We start from the raw sequence: 20,138 nt of genomic DNA, 5'->3' as shown, positions 1-20,138 counted from the left end.
TATATATGCACTAGAGGTCTCACTTGTCTTGAAAATATCATCTGTGTGAGCTGGATGCAAGGACTTACCATTAACTGTTACCCTTGCGAGATTCTCATGCACAAGTTGTCAAAAGAAAAACAACCAGGAAAAAATATTACGCTAAAATGTACCATATTTAGTTTCATTTAACCTGTTTCAGTTATGCATTCATGCAAAAATACAGCCTCCCAAATCTCAATACATTGATTTCTCATTTATTAATATTATTTGCCATATACCAAAGAGAATAAAGGCTCAGTTGGATGGTACCAGAACAATCAATTGAAATTAATTCAGATGCAAAGCAGTCGAAGCCTCAGAGAGTTCCAAAAAAATACACAATGAATGTTGTTCTTTGTAGCTTTGGAAGGTGGGTCATATTTGAAACAATCTTAACTGAAACTCATTTCACAACAAATTAATTTCCTTTGCAACAATTTGTTTCAATACTTGTTACCATCATCTTTTTTTTAGATTATTTATCATATTTATCTAAACCTTGAAAATAAATTATTTCTCTGAACACTAGCTTCTAACCAATAGAAAATAATTTGCAACTTGGAAAAGCTGCTTACATATGTACCAATACTTGTGTTTGCATTTTACATTTTAGGGAGTTAGCTGACTAACAGAGCGATTTATAATGAGTGTAACTATAGAATAAGCTTTAATTCCCAAATCATCTAAATTACAAGAAACCAGGAGCACTGCACATAATATCTCCCCTGTATCCCCTGTCCTCCAGGCATTACGTGTGCTCAGGGAGCATCGAATGGCTTCTGAGGTGATGAGCCGTGGTCACAGGCTGCTGCAGGAGGTCCATGAGGCCCAGCTGCAGCTCAGCAGACTTGCCAATGAGGCTGAGGGGGTAAGGACCAGGAAACAGTTCATAATTTATCCTTATTCTAAATACTAGTGCAGTGCCCATTCAAAACATGCCTGTTCGGAACGGGCCGATTGCTTGGCCTCCGGTATTGCTGCTTGCAGCTTTCTCGAGAACCGCTCATCCAAACAAGTTCACACTCGACACTCCGCTTCCAGTCGCTTGCTTTGAGCCCCGCTGCTGTACAGAGCACTGTTCGCTTGTTTATTCAAAGTTTAATAATATTGAACGTGTTGCATGTCCAATCCAACACTGCACGTCCTTGGGTCCCCAGCAATACACCCGCCAAGTGTGAAGTAGATCGGACGAACAGTTCTCGAGATATGCGAAGGACATACATACAGATAGAGATTCCTTGCTTGATAGTATGATAATCATGACCTAATATACCTTCATATCTTAAAAAGAAAGACAGTGCTATATATTTATATGGTTATATTGCTATTGAATGTACACCAATTGAAGAGCACTGTGTTCAACAGCAGTTCAAATGTGTGTGTGTGTGTGTGTGTGTGTGTGTGTGTGTGTGTGTCTAGTCTAAGAAAGCGGCCCCTGCTGCAGGAGAGGGTGAGATGAAGTTAAGTCTTCAGCTGAGGGCGCTGCATGGGAAGAACAAAAAAGGAATCATAAATGAAACAACTTCAGTCACGAACAATGGTAATACACACACACACACACACACACACACACAGATTTTTAAAATACAATTGCTTGGACTATAATATCAAATTCAGAGAAACATGGGAAGATAGGTGAAAATGAGTGATGTTTTCCACAAGCAGCTTACAATATTTACATTTGTATGCTTTTATTTTGGAACTCCAGGCAACAAAATTAAAAACTGTCCATCACTATAAATATATAAATGACATTAGTATAACTGACCACCTTATGAAAGTTGACAATAAGGATTCAGTTAATATTCATGAATGTGTAGCATGAATGCATATAGCTGTTATAAAGCTTTTGCTCAAGTGTCAAGGATATATTTATATAATTTATTTATATTTAGTCAACTGATTACGGATGAATACTTGCTTACTTAGGCCTCGCCACAACAACTGGTGCATAACATCTCTCCAAATAAATGAATGATATTCCATTAGATTTTTGATTGAGTGTCTTAGTTGGCTGACTAGACTACTGAGAACCCAATAAGAGATGATATTGCAGTTACACACTGATGCAAGTAGTCTTTTTCCCTATACTGAATTAAACTGAATAGAAATCTAATTAAGGTCCACATTGTATGCAACCTTCTTTGTTTCTATAGAGACATCACAACCACATGAGCTGACTGGCCAAGAGGATCCTATCATACTCTACAATGTCATCACCACAAACACGTTAAAATGTGCCTATCGCGATGGTAAGTGGTACATACACATATACACACAGACTTAAACACACACAGAAATATTTAGAGGCTTGCTCATTTACACGTGTTTGTGTGTTCATGTGTGTGTGACAGTGATGAAGTTCAGGCGTAAGGCATGTTTCATAGAGTTTGCTGCGCTGCTGCTCCAGAGAACCATGGAAGAAAACCAACCAGACCTTGTCATACAGTGGGGAGAAAACATATTTGAATTTCTTTCCAGGTATGCTTTTACTACACTCCTCTTTCCTAATATTTGGGAGAGTTTCAACCAAAATTGCACTATCAGATAAAATTCTGGTGAGATGACAAGAAATGGTCCAAGAGAAATTATTCAAACTTCAAGATGAACAACTAAAGCAGTTTTCCTGCTTCTAATTTTTCAGTTCATAAATTGACAACCTAAAATGATAACCACCACTACATAAAATAAATACCCTGTAGTAACAGTGTACTTTACTTTCATAATCACGGTGTCCTCTCATACCCAAATTATAGAATGTCCACTGCAGTTTGGGGTTTACTTTGTCATGGATATTGTTTTAACTAGTCTAATATGGACTTGACATGTATGTGAATGGCTTGTGTATTTGTCAGGCGTGACGAGGGTCTGGGACAGTCTATAAAATATTTGGATGGAAAGGCCCAGAGTAAGAGGAGAAGAAATGGAAAAGGAAATGACACACCCAAGGTGAAAACTCAAACATATATACACATACACAAGCACATACACGTAAATATTAAACTTAAATTCTGTCATGTAATATCTGCACTATACTTGACATAGGTTCAGGCGTTTAAGCATTAGAAGATATTGACACTTTGATAATGATTTACCTAGTAGATCGTTTACACATCTCCACGCCTATTTTAGAAAGATAACTCCTGGCTCAATATAGAAATTGTCAAATACACTTGAGAATGGTTCACTTGAGAATGAGTTTGGAAAGACCCTAAGGAAATTTTCACCAAACCGGACTTTCTCCAGACTTTCACTGCGCCTTGTCATCCTGTCCATGAATACCATAGACAGGAAAGGGGAAAAAAGGGCATCTCTGCTGTTTGGGTTGTTTAGGCTGAGCCAGCATGCTATGGAGAAGCTGCTGTATATTGTTATGGCAACAAACTTGTTCAGTTGTTTTTTTGCATAGTGTTCTCAAATATGTTGTGCTTTTTCTTGTATCAGAACAAGAAAACATCCTCTCCTAAAGATAAAAGAAAGAAAGCACAGCAGAAAAAGCAACACAGCATGCTTCAGGGAGAGAAAACTGACAGGTATGTGTGTGTTTGTGCGTGTGTGGGTGTGTGTGTGGGTGTGTGTGTGTCAGAAAAGGAAAATTACTGTTTGTTACTGTTTTGTTTGTGGACATAAACACATGTGCACTGGATCTGCCTGTGTGTGTGTGTGTATGTGTAGGGAGATGCAGGCTGTGGAGAACCTGCTGGCACTGATGTCATCTTTGATGCGTTGCCACCAGCAGCGGCTTCAGCTGAGGCACATGTGCTGTGAGGAGAGTGTGTGGAGGTCACACCTCAACCACAGCATGGCTCAGGCACATATGGCACTGCTTCACAAGGGCCTGGACCAGCTGCATGGAGCAACCCTGCAGCACAGGTACACACACACACACACACACACACACACACACACGCACACACACAAGATGCCAGCTAGTTTATGTCACCTATCTGTCAGGTTGATGTAACTTTCTGTAATTTATACCCTAACAAGGGTCTGTATCCCTGCCCCACACATTATTCACCACACTGGTAAATGTTTTTATTCTTTTTTTCCTGCATTTATTTGTTCACATTTGATTTTTTAAAATTCTTTCTTAAATTTTACTTATCCTGTAAAACACGTTTTAAGAGGGTGAGCATTATTGCTGTTATTATTGTTATTGAGGTCTTTTTTGTCCTCTTTTTGGGACAATGTATCAGTGTCCTGTTCATCCATTCATTAATTCGTCTGTCATCTGTGATCAGATGTTGACGAAACTTGGGAAAATGATCTACCTCACCACCACGTTATGGCATTTTCACAATTACACTGCTTCGTCCAAGGGGGCACTAGATTGTTTGTTTGTCCATGTGCTTTGCATGATATCTCAAACACCACTGATTGGATTTTGACAAAAATGGGTAAATGATGCATCTCACTATTCTGTTGTGGTATTTTCAAAATTACACTGAATGGCCCAAGGGAGTGCTACAATTACAGGTCAAAACAAGGTGACTTGATTTTTTGCTGATTGGCCCAGACTTGGACTGCATCATTCTTGTGGGACTTTGTTTGAATCTGTAGTTACATGCTGTAGTATTTGTAATAATATAATAATTTGTATTAAATACTTAAATTAGCATATAAATAAATTAGCCCATCCTGACACAGCCTGTGTGTATGCATATACTTTATATGTCTGTTTTGTCTCAGCTACAGCCAGCTCAACCCCTTGTCCTTCTCTCTGGCCCATTCTGGGGTCCTGGTGCGATGGAAGAACTCTTCATCTCCTGAACATGAGGTCGCCTCTCGGTCACACAGAAACTCCCCTCTGTGTGATCTGAGGGACTACCTGCTGCCTGCACGCAAAGACAAGGAGAAAGAGGAGGGTGAGGGAAATATACGCACACTCCAAAATAAAAAAAAAAAAGTTTAAAAATCGTTCAATGTAACCCTCTCTACTGGTCTCCCACCTTTCCCTCCAGCAGTCAGTGGTGAGGACAAGACAGAGGAAGACTCGTCTCAAACTGCGGCGCAGCAGGCTACCAGCATGTCTTCTCCTAGCAGATTCACCGCCGCCTTGCTGCTCGACTCACTCAGCAAAGCTGCTTTACATTTTCGCAGGGCCATGGTACTGTGCACACACACACACACACACACACACAGACACACACACACACATACATACAGATACTGACACACACACCTCACAGGATATGTGACCAAACTGTATGAATCCAGGCTCATTTAACTTTTCATTTAACAGAAATTTCATTTAACATCATAAAAAAGGATCAAAATCCATATTTGTTTCAATAATTAATAATTTAAACAAAATAATTTATTGATCTCTAATATGTAACACACAGTTTTAATGCTCTGAATGCCAAGATCAATAATCTGAAAAACAAAAATCTGTCCTCCTGGTGCCTGTTTCCCTTGGGCTGTGCTGTTGTGTTCATTTTATTTTGTTAATCCGTGTATCCTATATTGTGTTTTTTTTCTTTATCTATACCCAGGTGTTGGCCCACCGCGGCGGCCACTGGACCACTCTGCAGTGTGTGTGTCAGACTCTGTGGGACCAAGGCTGCAGAGTCGCTGTCCTGGTGCAGAGAGCTGCTCAGCTGGACCCTCCCTCCCCGCTCACAGTGGACCAGCTGCACACCTCCCTCACTCCACTCCTGGTGCTGGCTACTGACCTACTGATGGACATGCTGAACAGACTAGGGGTGTGTGACATAGAAAGCTCCACACACACCCTCACACAACTGCTCATTTTCAACACTCAAATACAGCATCACACCTTTTAAAAAAGGATTAAGGACCGAATCAGGTTACCAGTGCTTTGGAGGCATTTGAACAAATACAAATTTATACAGTGCTTTTTGTGACATTCATCTGCCTGCTATTTGTCCCTTCCAGCTGTGGAGTGTGTATGACAGTGATGTGAGTGATGAGGAGCTAGAGGCCAGTCTCCACTTCTCCCCCCCGCTGGACGACAGCAGCCAGGTGGACCTGCGCTGGGTCCGGACCCTGGTGTTGTACACTCTAGAGTTGCTCCATGACAGGGCCAAATGGGAAACCCTGGCCCACTTTGCCTTACTTTTCAACTCATACACACGGTGAATACATGCACTTTAACACTGCTCACTTCTGCAAAAAGCACAGATATTATATTCAATATCATAAAGACTCTCAAGTGTAGTTTGAATAGTTGCATACAGATGAGAGAAAGATGAGCGCACAAAGATGAGTGGGCAGGTTCTGATCTCTCTAGGGGAAGTTGAGTGGGGGTGTTCAAGTTCAATACTTTATTACTCCCAAATAGGAAGCATAGGTGTAGTAAGGCATGAAAACACAATACCTACTCACAATAGTAGAATATACAGAAATTATACATCCAGTGAACAATGTAAAGTGTAGAAAAAGACCAATAAGTAAAGGGATGGGGTGGAGAGTCTATCTTTTACAGTGTGCATTTATATTGCATGTTGAATAAATGAGAATTTCAGTCTATGAAGCACACTGAAGAAAAACAAATCCAAGGCACTCTTCTCTTACAAAAAGGTTTAAAAGTCTTTATTTCATTTTTGTCAGTTTTTGTTTTTCACGGTCAAGTTTCCAAACAGGCCACTATAGAGAAGATGAGGATTGATTGGATAAAAGATACATAATTTGTCACATTTTTGCTAATTTGGAAATCTGGATCTCAGAGTGACCTACAGCACTATCCTGGGGCAATTGACCATAGTTGAGTGTTTATGTGTGTGTGTATGTGTGTGTGTGTGTGTCTGTCTGTCTGTCTGTCTGTCTGTCTGTCCGTCCGTCCGTCTGTCTGTGTCTGTGTCGGTGTCTGTTTGTCCCAGGGAACGCTACTCCTTGATAGTAACTCCTCTACTAGTCCATGCTCAGAGGAAGCTCCTCGACAGGATTAGCTCTCTTGGAGGTCCTCCAGTCCCACAACCACACCATGTCAAGACACAGAAAGCCACTGGCAAGGAGGTAGCATACACACACACACACACACACACACACACACACACACACACACACACACACACTATCACATTCTGGGACTGCTGGTTTATGTTGAGCCACTCAGACCCACCTTTCATGAAAAAATTTATGTTAAACAAAACAACATACTCTAGTGAAAAAGTGTAACAGGGAAAATCAAAACAATTCATCAGATTTATAGAAACATTGTGGGATATTTCATCGCTTTAGAAAAATAAATACCAAAATCATCCGTAGACTTTTTCTGATCTTTAGACACAAGTGTACTTCTAAGTGTATTGGCCCTTGCCTTTTATCTGTGCATTGCATGTGTGTGTGTGTGTGTGTGTGTGTGTGTGTGTGTGTGTGTGTGTGCACATGGTTTCTTGTATATGTGTCAGATAACATGCAGGAGCTACGCTAGCTGTCAGCTGTTCAGTGGGTGGACCCGTCCCCCTAAAGACTCACCTGCACAGCAAACACCCACCCGCAACAACCCACCGTTGACGAACCCCACTCACCCAGACACAGTGGAGCTCCAAGGTTCAAACAGACAGTCAATAACCAGTCAATCACCGTTATACAGTAACAGGTCTTTCTAGACAGTAGTAGCACGAAGAGAAGACTGCCGTAGAAATGAAATTATCAAAATATTAATACATTTCATAGGAATGGTGGGAGGATGATGTGCCACAAATTACCAAAATATTGCATTTGATATCAATATACCTGCAAAATTCATAAAGGCAAGCATATGTGTGTGGGGTGTGTGTGCACTAGCATAATGTTTGCATGTGTATGTGTACTTGTGTGTCTACGGTGCAGAAATGCGACGCTCCATGTGTCTGGTGTGTGTTCCTCTGGATGTGGAAGGCACACTGTGCTGTTACCGTCAAGCTCTAGAGAGAAGAACATACTGTCTGCAGACCTTTCAGCATAGCCGCTCACTGCTGCTGCTGCTTCTGGCACACACACAGCCCTGTGAGTTTAGCACTGACACACACACACGCATACACACACAACAAGTGTGACTTTAAAATTAACACACACACTGTGTGTATTGTGTGTGTCTCTCTCCAGCCTTTGTAGCGCGCTTCCGCTCTTCAGGCCAGCTTGATTTCAGTCCCATGATCATGTCGATTCCAGACCTCCAGCCTCAGGACCTGACAGAGGAGGACTACAGCACTCTGAAGGCTCTCTACAGCCTGCCCATCAGCCCTAACCACATAAATACTGTCATTACTGCGTACTCCACCTCCATTAGTAAGAATATACACACACACAGTCACACACAGACAAACACACACACACACACGCATGAGAAACTGAAGCCCAGTCACTTAATGGTGAGTAGTTGTGTAACAACTGTGTTATATATTAATATAGCACTCTTCAAAACGGGGTTATAAAGCACAATTAAATAGTAGAAAAACAGAAGCATGATAAAAGCATTACAGAAATAATTTTTTTTAGATCAACACACAAATTTCATTGCAGTTAAACCTGACCAAGACAAAACATGAATTTTGTCTTCAGAGGCCCACATCTAATCAAAATCAATAAAATAAGATTTTTATTTTTAAATAAGAAGTCTTTTATAGAAATTAAATCACCATCACATTTCATTCAGTGTACACTGTGTCATTTATATGGTTCTTCCGATGGATAAGTCAAGCCTTTTCTCACTGAGCTTGGAACACAACAACCAAGGAGTGACATGATAACTTTCCCTTCCCTGCCCCTTCCCATAGCCAGGAGCCTTAAAAGTAATCAGTCGAATTGTAAAATCACTCCAAAAACTTAAAAATGGACAAATTAAGGTCAATGGGATCACATCTCCTAGATCTGGTTGAAAGCCTCGATGCAATACCTTGACAAGTTGTCGATGGGTGGGACACTTTTGAGTTAAATAGTTTACAGAGAGTTACAGTAGACTAAATGTATGGATTATCTTTGCCAAGTTGGCACAGGATGCACAGAGGCCTTACTTCAGCAATATTTATCTTCCTCTCCACCTCCTTCCTTTTCTTCAGAGTATCTCCAGGCCAACAGTCATGACTCCCTCAGAGTCCAGGCACTGCATGACATGGGAAACCTGCAGTTCTACAACGGGAACACACGGTTGGAAATCTATCTAATCTCTAGAGTGTGTGTATGTGTGTGAGAGAGTGAGGCTACAGCACTATATTGTATGTATTTACATTCCATAATACTGCTGAAAACAAAGAAGTGAGGTCAAAAGTCAAATGTTTTCCTACAATTTTTGTCATAATTCCATTCCTGTGTATGTTTGATTCCCAGGGCAGCTCACTCATGCTGGTGTAAAGCAGTAGATTGTGCCCTGCAGAGCTCAGGTGTGTTAGAGAAGTGGGATGGGGTGTCCTGGGGGGGCGGCTCTCCGCAGCACACCCTGAAACTGGCTGGGATCTGGGGCTGTCTGCAGGCTGCTGTGCTCACCACCAAGATTGCACAGTAGGTTTCAGGAAGATTTGGTGTGCTTGTATGTTTGTTGTAGGATGACAAATGTTTGACAAATTGAGGTCATGTTGCATTTAGCAGTTGTTAGTCCGATGATAGTTCAGATGATATACTGTATACTGTAACTGTACCTCAGGCCTCAGTGCCGTTTGCCTTTTTTGCGTGTGTGTTGATTTGCAGGTACATCTTAACCTCCGACATAGGCCAACGGACCAAGTGCTGTCTCCTGTCTGCTCATCTCTTTAAGGTAATGCCTCCAGCGAGCGACTGTACTGTCTTTTCTCACAACTAATAATAAATTGATTTGCAATTAGTACAATTTCCCAACTGCTCCCCCCAACTGCATGTGCCTTTGCATTCGTGTGTGTGTGTGTGTGTGTGTGTGCGCGCGCATTCTGGTGTGCTTGTGTGTGTGTCCTCCCCACTTCTCTAGTGTGTGCTGTGTTGCTCCCTGCCTCAGCCCCAGTGCGACCTCCAGTACGCCTCCCACAGTCTGGGAGATGAACTGCTGCCTGGAGTCAACCTTTTCTCTGAAGCCCACAGAGTTCACCTGGGCTCGGCCGTAACCAGCCTCAACTTCCTGTGCTACTGGCTGTACACCACAGGGCACTACATCACGGTACACACACACACACACATTGTTTGTATTGTTTGTTTTGAACTGCAATGCTGAGGTTAAATTATTAGTTTAGTCACTGTAAAATTTGTGATTCCAGCTGCTGCCCATGCTGGCCCTCTACCTGCACTTTGCAGGGACTGTGTGCCGAGATGTTCAGCGGACCGTTGAAGCCAAAATACTTAAGGTCTGTGTGTGTGTGTGTGTGTGTGTGTGTGTGTTCTATATAAAAATGTTTTTCCTCTCATGGTTTTCTTTGCAGTATTTAATGTGTGTGTGTGTGTGTTATCTGCAGATACGTGCTCTAACTGAGCTGAGTCTGTTTGCTCAAGCCATAAAAGAGGCAGTTCAGCTCACACAAGGAAAGGGGGTCCCTCTGTCTCATGGACACAACATCAGCATAGACAATCCCCAGGTATGAACACACACACACACACACACACACACACATATACTCTCTTTTGCTCTTTCTCTGTCTCTCTCCCTATTTAAAAAACTGTGTTATCACACAAAGTATTTTGTTAATTGCTGCCTCTGCACCACCAGCATTGGGGGAAGGAGGAAAACACTAACAGAAACACTGGTGCAAACAAAACAAATACTTTCTTTGTGCTCTGACTCATCCTGCTCAATGTGTTTCCCTGCAGCCTGTGAGGAAGTTCCACAGCCACAAGTCTCTCCTGGACAATGCTCAGGTACTTCCTATATAGCTTTTCTCAGACTACTTTAGATCTCTAAAGAAGACATCAGGGAAGTGGAGATGTTTTTTTGAATGGCAGGCTAGGATTAGAATAGAAAAATCCAGTACTAGTGCAAAAACATAGTTACACATGCAAAAACATAATTGTCACAACAATAGATAACTTAGATGAAAAATTCAATTCAAAGTGTTTTAGATGAGGTAAGGTAGTTTCAATTTGTTTTTCTTGTTTTGAGTTTCTGGATGGAAAATGAGTTGTCAGGAGTAGATGTAAGGTGATCCCTGGAAAAAAAAATTGATATTGTTGGTGTGGTCCTCATTTGCTACTGGCCTTTTTCTTAATTCTCTTCAGGGAGGATTAAAAAAAGAGGATGCCCTTCTCCGTCATTCCCAAACACACTTACATGCACGCACTGACACCAGTGTCCACATACATCCACCACCCCAATACACACACACTCACACACACTGAATGTATGTGTATGTGGTGTTGGTGTTTGTGGTTAGGCTTTGGAGGACCTTGTGAACTGTGACCTGGCTCCAGAGGTTCGCATGCTGTATGGATCCACACTGTGCCACCGATGCAGCCTGGCCCGGGTCCAGCTGGTCCTCGCACTCAGTAGCACCGTACAGAGCCTTCCTCTGAAAGGTTTGTCAGCTAGAGCACTCCCTCTTCTCTGTTATTTATTGAAGGTGCTGGAGGTTGATTATTGCACTGCCATTTATTAGGAACATGTGACATCTCTATAGTGGGTATAGAACCAAATAGGTTAAATTTATTGTTTGCAAGGGTATAAGATGTTAGGGGGGGACGTGCAAAGATAGGGTCAGAAGTACAGTTGAGCCTCTGTCCTTTTTTCCTGCTACACACAAAGTGCCCTTGCAATGTTTTCATTCATGTTCTAAAGTTTTGGTAACCATCAACTTCACTCAAGGGCAGGGTATCCATGAATAACAAGGTAACTGACATGCACATAATTTGCCGGAGTGCCCTTTTTTTAACTAGAGCCCCAGCCTCATATGCACAGTCCTTGAGATGGACATGCCCGCTACTTAAATAAATAAGTTATCTTTAAGAGGGCCATTATGGAGTTATTTTAGTAGGTTAAACTTTTAATGTGCATTTTATATTTTTGGGTATGAGGAGTACCCACTTCCAACTACACTGCCCTGTATTTGTGTACTCATTCATGCACATTCACATTAAACGCATTCAATTTGATTTCATTCCAAAAGAGTAGTTGAAGATCACACAGGTATTCATGTGTAAAGTGGGAACAATGTTCTCAGAGGCAAGTGTGTGTGTGTGTTTGTGTTTGTGTGTGCGCCCATGAATGTATGGGGGTCTGTAATTATCTTTCAGAGTCTCCTGGTGGTCATTCAGTGAACTCAGTGCACCATGAACAGGACAGGCCGGACACTGAGGGTACCTACCTGAAGAGAAAAGAGTCTAAAGTGTTGGCTCTTGACTCCCAGAAGGAGAAGCTCACTCCAGGGAAGATCAAGGTAGGACTGCTGGGGGATAGTGCTAACTTTTTTAAATGGATCTTTTCTTTAAAGAGAGTACTACTGAATTTATGCTTGGAAATATTTTATTCTTGGCACTTGCCACAATTTGGTCTGCATGAGTGAACATTCACTGCCGTCTTCTATAGCCAGTAAAGAGAGAGGCTTTGTCCTGACCTCTAATCTGTGATATCTCAATTATGTGCAGCTCCATAGAATGTGAAATAGAAAACATGAAGAGGGATGAAGTTGCTCATGTTCACAGATACTGATTGTAATGACCAACGCTAAGAATGACATTCTTGCGCAGTATTTTCCATTTAAGAGTGACAAACACGAGTTACTGTAACTGCTTGTCTCCTGCCTTCCTTCAGTATGTATGAACCTTGATGTGTTGAATTTTAGAATTATTTTTATTTTAGCTGATTTTTCTTTGCCAAGTACTTGTCACATTGTGTGTGAAAAAAGTTTCAGTTTAAGTGAACCTCTAATCTCCTCCGTTGTAGTTCCTTTTGCTGGAAGGGGCGTTCCACCTGCTGATGTCCAGTTCGCAGCAGCTCCTGCCTCGATCCCACAGCAAAATTGAGGACCTGGAACTGACCATAGAGGCCAACCTGCTAATGGCCAACCTCTACCTGCAGCAAGGACGTGCTGCACGCAGGTATGATTCCCTTACGCATGTGCCTGTGAGTTTGTATGTGTGCACACATGCCCACATGTTTGTATACCCTAACTATCCTAACCATTTTAACATGCTCCTTCAGTTCTGATATGGCAGTGTCATCCTTGCTGCTGCTGCAGACGACTGCTGTCATCATGGGAGGATCGCCCTCCTCCTCTCAGAAACCTGCGTCTCTGCTCCCACATGCCAGGGCTGCTAGTGAACAGGTAACATACCGTATTGTATACATATACATACACATACACATCTATTTTCGAAAAAGCGAATCAGAGGTTATCTAGAGCCCTGTGTGTGCATTGTGCAATACATATTAGAACATATAATACATTTTTTGTATGTATGACAGAGTTGGAATGTCATTGTGTTGTGAAATACTATACCCTATTTGGTTGAGTTGATATATCCTTATCTGGGTGTGTGGCACAAGGTGCAGATTGAAAAGGTGCGAGAGAGGCATAACCCAAAGCGTAAATGGGATGCAGGCTTAAAATCATGTATTAGAGAGAGGGCATTGGTCACTGTGTGTGTATGTGTGTGTGCATGTGTCCTGTCTACAGGGTAGTGGAGATCCACACGGTGTGTCCGGCCCCCTGCCTGGAGACTGTCCCAGAGCAGTTGAGGCTAGTGAGAGAACCGGAGCTGCTCTGTGGCTGCGCTGCCGACTGACTCTGGTCCGCAGCCTGGCTGCACACATCCCTGGCACTGCCATTTTCCCAGGTCTGGTTGTGTGTGTGTCTGTGTGTGTCCTAGTGTGTCTTAATTTTTCACTTCTGCAACTGACCCTTTCTTTCTCTGTCATGCTCTCTCTTTGAATCTGTGTGTGTGTGTGTGTGTTCAGGTAAGGACAGTAATGAGGAAGCAGCGCGCGTGTTAAAGGAGGGTCTTGAGGAATGTGCACTGTGGGGAGATCCAGACACTCGAGCCCTTTTGCTGTTAGAAGGTGCTACATTGGAAGCACAGAGAGGACAGCCGAAGGATGTCAGAATCTCACTGCTGCAGGTACACACACACACACACGCACACACACACACATACACACACACACGCACAAGTCCAATGAGTTAAGTCCTCAAAACTAACAGCATCTTTACATCTGAGGGATGTTAAAAATACTGTAGGGGGTAGATTCAAACATGCTTTGGTGTACTTTCAGGACAAGTGGAAAAATGCCATTATATTTTAATATGAAGTTCAGTAGAAGCTATGTTGTTGTGCGTAAAAACATGGCAAATACATGTAGGCCATAAAGAGCTGTCACTTAGCTGTACAAGCTGGAAGAAGTGTTTCATACGTTTGTTGCTGAGAGGTAGTTCCCTACGTGTGTGTGTGTGTGTGTCTGTGTCTGTGTCTGTGTGTGTGTGTGTGTGTGTGTGTGTGTGTGTGTGTGTGTGTGTGTGTGGTGTGTCTGTGTCTGTGTCTGTGTCTGTGTCTGTGTGTGTGTGTGTAGGAGGCGGTGAGCCTGCTGTCAGGCCGGACATGCATGCCTCCAGGGTCCAGTGTGACTCTGGCTCGGGCCACCTTGCTGCTCAGTGACCTGAGAGGAACACACAGCACCACACTGCTGGAGCTGACACAAAAACTACTTCAGCAACAGGTACGGACACACATGCACACACACGCACACACACACACACACATACACACACACAGCTAGTATTCCCGAAGAAGGCAAAAGTTACAGTATTAACCTTTTCTCCTCTGTCTCCATGTGATTTTTTACAGCTGTATGTCTTTGGTCAAAAAGTGGTGTTGGAGGATGGAAAGGTGTGTTTCCCTCCACCTGGGCCCAGCAACATCTACCTGCCTCACCTCACCCTGCTGGCTAAGACCACTATGCGTATTGGTAAATAGAGAATTTGATACTTTTGGACACTTTCGGGGACAAAAAAGATCCTAAACACGGATGGAAAAGTTGGATTCAGTACATTCTAAAATTTAAGTTATGTTATCAAATTTTCCTGCATGATGATTAACTGATGATTAAAATACAGAATGTTACCTGAAGCCCTTTTCACACAACTGACCCAGCTAAAATACAGACCAGGGATAAATCAAAGTGTAATTATTATATTTCACTTGATGTTCCTTTATCATCTTTAATACAGAATTTCATCTTTCTTACACTGCATGGGTCATTGTGGACATCCAGGATCATTTTGGCTTTTTGTCAGAAAAGCTCTTTAAGATATATTAGCAGTGCATTGGTGGAAACTCAATGTACCAATCATTTCCATGTGTTTTTCCCAGGTCACATCCTGGCTGTCAAGGCCATGGAGAGACCCGTCTCTGCCCAATCAACAGAGTCGACCCCCAGGCGGCGTTCCCTCCAGTCCTCCAACCAGACCGAGAGAGACGCCCAGGCACCAAGTCCCTCCCTGAGCCACCTAAACACCTCCAGTCCTACCAATCCCTCCATGTTCAGCCCCTTCCAGATACCCGGAGTTTCCCCCGGCCCTGATGTGGTCCAGGCCTGGCATGACGCTCACAAGGTGCTGCAGTCAGCACTGACTCTCGCCCAGTCCTGTGCCTACAGAGACACACAGCTGGAGGTTGACCTGCTCTACTGCTGCGGTGGGTAGATGGACACATGCATGTGTCAGTGTATGTATGTATCAGAGAGAAATAATGCTGAGGACAATCTGATCTAGTGCCATAGTATATTAGTTATAGTTATGAAACTTAGATAGCTAAATTCTAAAGGGGAAATTACTGTAAATGCAACCTATAAATGGTTGTACTTACTGTAGGTCACCTTGTGTTTTGTGTGTGTGTGTGTGTGTGTGTGTGTGTGTGTGTGTGTGTGTGTCCAGGCATTGTGGAGCGCAGTCTGAGATATCTCAGTAAAGTCAAGCGACAGGAGGTGGCTGGGACCTTCCTGGAGTGCATCCAAACTACAATGAGACGCTGCCACAACCTGCCGTCAGTATATAGTGTTAAACACTGTGTGCGCCTGTGTGTGTGTATTTGTCAATGGGAATAGTAAAATGAACCATTTATCTATTTATCTGTTTATTTTTAATAATAAAACATGTCTGGTTATATGCTCTTATTTCCTCTGTATGTGTGTGTTTGTGTGTGTATTTTTCTCTCAGGATGCTTCGTAATTGTTACCTGGAGATTGCGCTTCTTTTCCTCCATGATTGGCAGCACACCCCACACAAGCCTCCAGCCCCTCTATCTCAAAATAAAGTATGTGTGTACGTGTATTGATATATTGTAGGTCATTAAGAAGTGCCAGTGACTTTCTTACTCTTCACTCCCTCCTCTCACGTTCTCGTTTCCTCCCTTTTCCTCCACCAACCTTCGCTCATTCAGATCTCCCACTGGAAGCGTTTGCTGGCCAGTCTGAACAGACGGCTGACTGCAACAGAGGGACACCTGCTGCTCTTCTGGATCTGCCTTAGAGGAGCTGCCATGGTCTGTACAATACACTTCCACTCAGGACATAGATGAATGGATGGACAGATAGATGCCATTGTTCTGTAGCTCAATGGGTAGAACTAGGGCTACTGTAAGGTGCTTTGGGTAAAATCATCCAAATTACATATAGATGGAATTCATATAATGGATGTGTTTGTTTCATGCACCTAGAGTTTTGCTTTCCAGCTTGGATCTTCATTCTTAGGTTTGGCATAATATTCATCTTAAGCTAATCCATACATTGTAATAATGTGCAGGTGTTGAAAGCCATGTCTGGCTGTGGCCAGCTCTGTGGCTCCATTGGAGGTGAAGGAGATGCACTGTCCGAAAAGACCCTAAAATCTTTGCCTGACTTTGCCACCAATGACCTGCTCAACCCGTGCGGTAAAGTTAATATACACCAAGCTGCTTTTGATATTTGCTTATTGTCCAGCCTCCTTGGTTACTTTACTCTTTATTCAGACGGTGGTCAAACAGAGAAAGATTGCAGACAAAGAATGATCAGAGTATCTCATTATGTGTTGTACATCTTTGAATTAAAACATTGTGTATGTGTGTAGGTGGTGTGTACTCAGCCAACCCATCACTAGAGGAAGAGCAGAGCTTCAGGGCCGTAGACAGGAAACACTCTCAGCTCACTTGGGTCCACATGGCTCGCTACTACACACACTTGCTGAACCTGCAGCAGACAGCCAACGACCCAGGTGAGTGTGTGGCTGTGTGTGTGTGCTTGAGAGAGGGAGTTTGAGTCGGTAGTCGTGCATATACTGTATATTTGTGAGTGTATGTGTGTTTGTCCAGTGTGTCCTCAGACTGTGGAAGGCCTGGCATCATTATCAGGAGACATTAGCGCAGCACTTCGTCTGTCTCAGCTGCACAACTTCTTCTGCTCACACATGACCGACTACAGAGAGAGCTGCTGCGCTCCTGAACCTGCACCTGCTGAGATTATACTGCTGCCGCAAATCGTACAGGTACAGGCACACACATACACACACACACACACAGAGGTCAAGAAAGGACAGACATGACCTAATCTTAGAGATATTTCTTAAATGATATAAAAAAAGGTCTCACAGCTCTTGATTTGACTTGACTTCTCATAATTCAGGCCAGAATTAAAGGTGACTGTTTGACTTTGACTTGAAAATGATGATGGGTTTCATTTCAATAAAGATCTTTAGCTGGGATTTCAGATGCATGAATTCATTGTGTTCCAGCTGAGCCCCACATTGCAAGCCTCTTTAGGCCGGGAGGACGAGCTCTACCAGTGGTCCATCTCCACTAAGCAACAGCTCTGTTTACAGTGGCACCGGCCTGCGCTGAGCCCCGTACCAGGATACCAGGACATAGTAATACTCACACACACACGCACACACACACACACACACACACACACACACACACACACACACGCACACATACTTTACAACAATGCATATGTACAGTATATGATCTGTGTATCAGTGTATGTGTGTGTGTGTGTGTGTGTGTATTGTTCAGGTGTTTCTGTTGTATGGCCACAACAGACATCCCATGTCTGCCACAAGAGGATCAACCATTGCTGTCAAGGGGCTGCGATGTGGACAACATATGATTAGAATAGAGAGGTAGGACATAATCACACACACACACACACACACTCATGCATGCAGGCAAATTCATTCTCTTTTGTGTCACATACAGATAGATGCCTGATTATGTCACTGTGTGTGTGTGTGTGTGTGTGTGTGTCTCAGGGCGAAGGCAGTCCATGCAGAGCTGTGTGAGATGTGTGTGTCAGCTAACATGACGCTGTCTGTAGCGGCCAACTTCGGCTGCACCTCAAGCCCCAAAGCCCAGCAAGTCAACAAGAGAGAGCCCATTAACCAACACATGGCGGTTTGTGCTCTCTATTATACACATCACACACACACACACACACACACGTTAACACTGGGCAGGGGGGGTTAAGTATAAGTATGAGAAGTTATTTAACATATTTTCAAATATAAAGCTTTGAGTATCATTGTCTTTGGCAACACATAGTTCAAGCCAGCTACTGGATCATTTATAGTATATGGAGAGCCTTTAAATGTAGCCTAGTAATGTTGGGGGAAATATGCCTAGTATACTATTTTCAAATCCAGTCTACAAAAAGCCTACTGATCAGCAGATAATACATAACATTATGGAATATACAGTATAGACATATGCATAGAGATTAACTGGTAGAGGTGAAATTATCGTACATTGTGGGATTACTATGTTGATATGGTTGTAAGCTTAATGTGGTTTATTGCCAGTATTGGAGTGATGCCCAAGGAGGTTGATATACCGTGATTTAGCAAGACCCAGGCTTAAGCCCAGGGTCATCACATGCTAATTTAATATAGTCATAGCCTTTTGCTGACAAAACTATTTTGGCTGAATTGGGCTGACATCGCCCCACTGCATACTAACATAAAGCAGCCTACAATGTCAGAATGAAAGGTACAACAGTGTACCTTTTTTCTGAAGGTGTACAAGTAAGTTCACAACAGCTTCATTCTCTTATCACCAGCCTCTCATCAATATAGTTGGGTGATAACAAGAAGTCCATTCTCAAGTGTGTGTGTGTGTGTGTGTGTGTGTGTGTGTGTGTGTGCGTGTGTGTGTGTGATTCCAGAGGCTGAAGGAGAAGATTCTGAGCTGTTGTTTGTCCATCAAGGATCTTCTGCAGCCAGACTCAAAGTCTGACCCGCTGACCAAGGTGTCTGATTTGTTTATAACCCATTAATGCAGACAAACATGTACATACACACTACAACTATCATACCATGATAGTATAATACTGTGCATAGTATATACATGATCACACTCAGTCACACTCAGGTCTCTCACAAACAATCGGTTGCAAATTTTTGTGTGACACAATTGTGTCACACAAAATATTGAGATATATTGTGATATTCTTTATGTGTTCATACCTGTACAGAAAATGAAGTTAAGTAGCTCACAGTCCTGTATGTGTTTGTGTATATCTACGTGTGTGTGTGTGTGTGTGTGTGTTACAATCTCTGTCAGGTGCCGTTTGAGATCACTGTGGAGAACCTTTGTGACCTTGAGCGCTGTTTCAACCCAGCTGGTGGCGCTATAGTGGACGGCTCAGCTCTGACAGACTGGATCCTTTCTATCCTCACAAACTTTTCACCCCACATTGATCAGAAGACCTGACAACCGATTATGCAAATTAGATAGTAGTTAGTAGTTATGTTGCAAAGTGTGATTCTAACCTTTCATTCACTAACCAGAAACTTCTCTGGATTTGCTTCAAAATTTTGCTACCTTATGCTAGAGTGAATGACACTTGTAACAGACACCCACAAAAAAAACCAAAAAACATTTTTGTGTGGAAATAAAAATGTGGGAAAATGTCCAATGTTGTTGCCCTGAAAACTCACTGAAATAATTTAGCAAATTTTATTCATGTGTTTTTTTTTAATGTCTGTTGTACATGTATTCATTTATTATCAAGTAAAAACATACTGCTAAGCCTGTCTAACTCAGACTATTATTGGGAATTCCAGAAATGCTGCTCTCACTTGATGTTAGACAATATAATAAGGGTTTTATTTTGAAATATATGACCGGAAGCCTTGTTTGTCATTGTGGCTGTGAGGCTTGACACCGGTCTGCCTGAGTAACGGGGCTGCCTCTGCTTCAAACCCACAATTGTCTCGGTTTGTTGACGTTTGCTCGAATACAGCAGTAGCTAGTAA

General features: G+C 42.6%; 1 protein-coding gene across 1 annotated transcript; it reads left to right on the top strand.

The window, feature by feature from the left end:
• Positions 1-716: 716 nt before the first annotated feature.
• Positions 717-19,593, top strand: cfap54 (cilia and flagella associated protein 54; the record flags this gene model as incomplete). Its single annotated transcript, XM_071515985.1, has 40 exons — positions 717-889; positions 2,180-2,273; positions 2,376-2,502; positions 2,877-2,970; positions 3,466-3,554; positions 3,697-3,894; positions 4,714-4,889; positions 4,986-5,131; positions 5,520-5,729; positions 5,923-6,122; positions 6,867-7,002; positions 7,398-7,539; positions 7,822-7,977; positions 8,053-8,259; positions 9,030-9,117; positions 9,298-9,468; positions 9,655-9,721; positions 9,908-10,093; positions 10,191-10,277; positions 10,386-10,505; positions 10,738-10,785; positions 11,298-11,439; positions 12,175-12,296; positions 12,803-12,957; positions 13,061-13,184; positions 13,536-13,700; positions 13,822-13,977; positions 14,426-14,572; positions 14,701-14,821; positions 15,226-15,553; positions 16,071-16,167; positions 16,294-16,395; positions 16,656-16,782; positions 16,959-17,102; positions 17,200-17,372; positions 17,619-17,750; positions 17,902-18,008; positions 18,138-18,279; positions 19,046-19,129; positions 19,444-19,593. Coding segments are annotated over 40 exons (5,633 nt in total), but the record flags the coding sequence as incomplete, so codon positions are not given.
• Between the last annotated feature and the right edge of the window lie 545 nt (positions 19,594-20,138).

This window comes from Centroberyx affinis, unplaced genomic scaffold (genome assembly GCF_046629955.1).
Source record: "Centroberyx affinis isolate AG114_WGS23_722 - 3 ecotype Tasmania unplaced genomic scaffold, CSIRO-AGI_Caff_v1 ptg000390l_1, whole genome shotgun sequence".
Taxonomy (NCBI): domain Eukaryota; kingdom Metazoa; phylum Chordata; class Actinopteri; order Beryciformes; family Berycidae; genus Centroberyx; species Centroberyx affinis.
This window is presented reverse-complemented; position numbering and strand designations above follow the sequence as displayed.